Genomic DNA, 6,000 nt, shown 5'->3' on the forward strand with positions numbered 1-6,000 from the left:
TTGACATTCCTGATCTTAACAAAACCATTCTCCTAGGAGAAAAAAAGAAAGGAGGTGGTGAAGGGGTTTTGTTATATATGTAAAGGCAACGAGAAACATAATTTCTCTTTTCAATATTCATGATGAGCATAAATAAGCAAAAAACCATCATAAAGATAATTGCGGCTTCTGTGCCAATGTAGAGAAGGGGAGGAGGTAAAGAACCTCTGTGAAGAAATTGGTAAGACACTTAAAATTAAATCCGTGTGTGTGTATAGATATATGTATTTCAATACCTGGTGACTTTAATGAAAGTATTTATAGCAGAGGATGATAAAAATATGTCTCAGGATAAAAACAATTAAAATGCCAAAGGTTTGTGGAAGAAAACAACTATTTATTAAGTACCTATTATATACCTAGTACTTTACAAATATTATCTCATTTGATTCTCACAACAACCCAAAGAAGTAGGCCCTATTTTTATCATCATTTTACAGATGAAGAAACTGAGGTGGACAGGGGTTAAATCACTCTTCCAGGGTCACATAGCTAGTAAGTGTTGACTAGATCTGAACTCAAGTCTTCCTAAGTCCAAGGCCCAGAGTTCTATCCACCAAGTCATCTAGCTGCTTGTAAGTTACACAGAAGCCTTGTGCCTATACACCAAAGAAATACCTTTTTCAAGAAGATAGCTGGGAGGTTTTGGAAATGGGGGAAAGAGAATAATACTACACAATTAAACTGACTATGTATTAACAAACAGGAAACACCTGGTTATGGATGTTGGAGGCAGATGAGTGCAGTGGAGAGAATGCTGGATTTGTCATCAAATGAATTTTGGCAAATTTCTTAACCTCTCTGGGCCTCAGTTTCCCCAATGGACTAGGTCATTCTGGTTTCAAATTCAGTGCTTTCTCTACTATACCACACTGCATTTCAAACAAAAGGAATTCTTAGGCTTAGTGAGTTCTTTATGAATTAGAATTTGCAAGATACTTATATGTCCTCCAATACACCTTGTACACAACACATACTTTCAGCAGGCTCTCTTCTTCATTCCTGCTTGGTATCCTTTCTCTACCTACCATCAGTGATTGTATAAAACTGGTTTTCCTTATCTCATATAATCTTCAATCCTATAAGGAGCAACAGAATTGAACAAATACTCATATCAAACACAGCCACAACCATTTAATTTTTTTATATGTCAGACTGTTTGTTGCTTATTTCACCTTTCCCCCCAAATTCCAAGGTGGTTCTAAATAGCTCTACACAGAACAATTTTTTTCCTCTTACTCTCTTCCTTTCATTTTATTGACTCTGTGGAAGTTGTCCCTCAATCTCATCAATTAGTGTGGGACTATATTAAGGAGGGTTCTTCTGTCGCAGCAAGTGGCAGAAAGAGAATTATGTAGCTAATAGCAGTGGAATACATAAATTATTCACCAAAACACATAGCGCTTATTTGAATGTATTACTGCTTTCTAAGACTAACATGGTTTGGAAGCTGATGTCTTGATTTAAAGGGAAAAAGGGGTCCATTATTTCTGGTACGTTTTTGGGAGCTAACTACTTAACTTATTCTGAGGAATAGTCTGAAAAGAGAAAAAGAATGATTGACAGACTTAAAAGGAATAGATACAATTAGGCTTTGTTAACTTCAGATTTATGCTTATCAGATAACCTCCCTAATACAGTTATACCAGCCTAGAGAGAGATTTCTATTCTCTATTCTTAAATTCAAGAAATATTTGCTAAATGCTTTTTATATGCAAGATTATATGCCATTTGCTGTGGCTATAAAAACAAACAAAAATAAAAGTAAATAGTCCTGCCTTCAAGGAGCTTATATTCTAGTGGGGGGTTATAACATATACACAAGTCAGTAAATGATATCTTTTCATTGTTGAAGATTAAATTGTTCAGATCAGATTGGCATTAGGTTTGGTGACTATCATACCCTTCCCTTCCAGAAATGATTTCTGGAGGATTTAATCACTACAATTTCTATGCTGTCATGAATAAGGTGAGCAGTGTTGGTCCAGACCAGCAAATCTGGAATATAACCTCAAGCAACACAATATCTGCTAATAACTCCTGGGAAGCAGAAGCAGCTAAACACAAGGCTGAAATGCAGATGGAGTCACTTGTGTTCATTACTGAGGTATTTTTAACTTTCACATTTACTGATGAAAAATGATGTAAAGTGACACAAAATACTTCTTTCACAACAAAGTCCAAACTCTTAAGCTAGACATTGGAAGCTCTCACCTTCCAACTTATCTGGTTTTATCTCCCATAACTCCCTTTTGTGGAATTTCTTATCCAGTCAAACTGTACTCCTAATTCTTATCTCGAAAATGTGCTCAATTTTCTTGCCTTTCTTCATTCCATAAAACCAATAATGATAATAGCTTATGTTTATGTAATACACTGGAGTTTTCAAAGTACTGTACTTTATCTGAATTATTTCATTTGATCCTTACAACAACCCAGGTGGTGCAGTGGATAGAGCGCCAGGCCTGGAGTCAGTAAGACTCATCTTTGTGAATTCAAATCTGGCCTCAGATGTTTACTAGTTGGGTGATCTTGGGCAAGCCACTGAACCCTGTTTGCCTCAGTTTCCTCATCTTTCAAATGAGCCGGAGAAGGAAATGGCAAAGTACTCCAGTATCTTTGCCAAGAAAACCCCCAATGGGATCACAGAGAGTTAGACCTGACTGAACGACAACAACAACAAACAATGATATTATCCCATTTTACAGATGAGGAAAAAGGCTTAGTTTGATTAAGAGATTGTCATAGGGTTATAAGGTTAATTAAGTACCAGGGGCTGGATTTGAATGTATGTATCTTCTGTTTCTAACTGTATTTTTTTTTTCATTAGATCTACAATGTTCTTCCTCTGCATCACCACCTTTTGAAATTCTATCCTATCCTTCAAAGATTTCTCCATGAAGCGTTTCCTGATCTCTCTGTCCCTAAGCTTTCCGGCTTTGTGCTTCTCACAATACTTTTATATCATGCCATACTATACTATGCTTTGCAATGCTGTTACTATAGATTATGCTATGTTGTATTAGCTGTACTATACTCTCTAAGGTTTTTTTGGGGCAAACATGACTTGTCTTCCTCTTATAAGTTCCTTGAGGTCAGACTCTGTATCTTACTCATCTTTTTTTTTTTTTTTTTTTTAAGCCTCAGCATCTAATAACAGGGCCTGGCACATAACAGGTGATCAGTAAATCCTTATTCAACTGAATGGAATCGAACTAACTTCATCCCTAACAAAAAAAATGCTATTCTAAGAATTTTTTGGCAGATTGCAAGATGTCAGAAGTTCTTATGGGGCCATACCATTATGCAAAAAGCACATGAATAAAACTTCTTGAATTATTTTAAAAAGCAGAAAAAGTTTTTATCTTGTTCTGAATCTCAAATGTCACAGCTATAATTTCTTACTAATTACATAATTAGATTGTTATGTAGTACTAGTAATTGAACACTTGAAATGCTTTTTAGAAAATTCTAGTTTTAAGAAAGTAATTACTTAATTCCACTGCATTTTTCTGATATAAATTAAGTGGTGGGTAAGGTTCTGTCTTTTGCGCTCTTCTCTTCTTAGTCTATATTCTCTCCCTTGGCAATAGCATCCACTCCAACAGCTTCAATTACCCCCTCAATGAAGATGGCCTGAAATCTGTACCTGTAGCTAAGACCTACTCTGTGAACTGCAGGTCCAATGGACTACGGCTCACTGCCTATAGGACATCTCCACTTGCACACCTAAGACTCGACATGTCTAAAACCCTTTCCTCCTAAATCATACCTCCTTCTAAGTCTACTGTTTCTGCTTTTTGGCACCACCATTCATTCTTTCTCCCACGTTTGAAACCTTGGTGCTATGTGATCCTTCCTAATTCCTTATTTTTCCTAGTCAATCATTTACCATGTTCTACTTATCCTGCCTCTGTGCTCCATCCCCTCCTGTCTAGTGCTACAGGCATCATCCTAGTATAGGTTTTTTTCCCCAGCTGACGATTTATTGTCATGAATGCAACCATATGAAAACATAAGTTATGAAAAACACAGTCACGATGTGGCCCCTGGGCCCCCACTCACCCACGGGAGGGAGCTGGGGCTTGGGGGTGGCAGACAGAGGATGGGGGAAGGGGCTCTAGGGGGCCCTCAAACCATCAAGCTGGCCCCCTTGGCCCCCAGGGTGGCAGCTCCCTGGGGCAGGGTGGGCTGGCCAAGGCAGGAGGCCTGGTGCGGTTGGGCCGACTGGGGCAGGGGACCATGGGATCGGCCCACAGGGCCAGCTCAGCACATCCGGTAGTCAGTGGAGCAGGACAGCTCACACAACTGGCCTTTGAAGTCCAAGTCGATGGCAAAGTCAAGGTCTCGATTGTTCTTGGCATTGGGCCGCATGCCAATGGTGCCAAAGACCTCCTCGCCTGTCTTCACTGTGAGGTAATCCTCCATGTAGAAGACAGTTTGCTTCCAGTGCGTGTAAGGGGACTCAGGGCTTGTGGAGAAGCCTGTGCGCTTATGGCAGCGGGTGAACTCAATGTGGAAGTAGGCGACCAGGGCGTGGACATAATCATTCCTCTTCACTTGCAGACAGAAAGGGGAGGTGAAGGTCAGGTCATCCACATGCACTGTGTAGATGTCCACCTCCTTGATGAGGCAGGCATTGGTCACCAGCTGCTTGGGGTCAACCACATCAACGAGAGGCTCCTTGATGGCCACGTCCTTGATACAGGACATATCAAAGCCGTAGACGTTCTCCCACCAGTGAATCTTGTAGTTTTTATACTGCCAGTCCTCAATGGCGGTCACATATAGTGTTGCCTGGTCAGGGAAGATGAAGACATCGGGAGCCAGCCACTTGTCTTGGGCATGTAAGACAGCATTGAGCATGGATTCACAGAAGAGGCAGTAACCCATCCACTCGCTGATGATCACATCCACCTTGTCCACAGGCAGCTCCACCTCCTCTACCTTGCCTTTGATGATGGTCACCACGTGGTCAAGTTTGTTGGCCTTGACGATCTTGACAGCGTAGTCAGAGATGTTAGAGCACTCAATCCCAATGACCTTCCGGGCCCCAGCCTTGGCCGCAAACATGCAGAGGATGCCAGTGCCCGAGCTGACATCCAGCACCACCTTGTCCTTGAACAGGTGTCGGTTGCGGAACATAGAATTGCGGTAAGTGAGCGTCCGCACCTCATCCTTGAGCATCTCCTCATGGATGCCAAAGTGAGCGTAGGAGTCAAAGTAATAATCCTTGGACGTCATGTCCTCAGCATTGGGCTTCTCACTGCTCTCGGGCTGTGTGCAGGACACTTCTTCAAGTGGAGGCTGGAGGCTCATCCCATTAGCCAAGGTGGCCACAAAACTCTCCATGATGCAGTTCGTGGCCTCGGCTGCTGCTGCCATCTTCTCTCCCCCTGACTCCCTAGTATAGGTTTTTAAACATTCTCTTAGAAAGCAATAGCTTTCATTCGCTAGAAGTCCTCGAGCAAAGACTAGATGATTATCTGGACATAGAGAGTTAGCTCAGAACCCTGAACCCAAAAGCCTTGGGATTGGCAGTTACTCTAAGACCACCCATCTTAGTTCTAGCTAGTTTCCATAGCCATCATTGAGGGAATCAACCACTGTGAAAAAGTCAGTCAACTAGAATTTATTAAGTGCCTACTATGTGCAAAGCACTGTGCTAAGTGTTAGGGATGCAAAGAAAGGGAAAGACCAGTCCCTGCTCTCAAGGAAGCGCAGTCTAATGGGAGAGATAACACATGAACACTATGAACAAAGAAGTTACATATATATAGGATAGTTGGGGACAGTTTCAGAGGAAGGCATTAAGATTAGGAAAGAATGGAAAAGGCTTCTTGCAGAAGGTAAGCCTTTAGCTAGCTGAGACTCAAAGGAAAGCAGGGAGGCTAGGAGGCTAAGAAGAGGAGGCAGAGCATTTAAAGCATGTGAGAGAGCCTGTGGAATTGTCCCAAGTTA

The 6,000-nt window shown here is 41.4% G+C and overlaps 1 protein-coding gene across 1 annotated transcript; it reads right to left on the minus strand.

Annotated features, from left to right (window-relative positions):
• Positions 1-4,297: 4,297 nt before the first annotated feature.
• Positions 4,298-5,424, minus strand: LOC118844150 (protein arginine N-methyltransferase 1-like). Its single transcript, XM_036751988.1, has one exon. The coding sequence runs from the start codon at positions 5,422-5,424 to the stop codon at positions 4,306-4,308; it is 1,119 nt and encodes a 372-aa protein (XP_036607883.1). The 3' UTR covers positions 4,298-4,305.
• Between the last annotated feature and the right edge of the window lie 576 nt (positions 5,425-6,000).

Source organism: Trichosurus vulpecula, chromosome 3, assembly GCF_011100635.1.
Source record: "Trichosurus vulpecula isolate mTriVul1 chromosome 3, mTriVul1.pri, whole genome shotgun sequence".
In the NCBI taxonomy this organism is placed as follows: domain Eukaryota; kingdom Metazoa; phylum Chordata; class Mammalia; order Diprotodontia; family Phalangeridae; genus Trichosurus; species Trichosurus vulpecula.

What these genes read in the sequence shown, in the direction of transcription:
- LOC118844150 (XM_036751988.1), bottom strand. Translation starts at nt 5,424, where the DNA reads ATGGCAGCAGCAGCCGAGGCCACGAACTGCATCATGGAGAGTTTTGTG.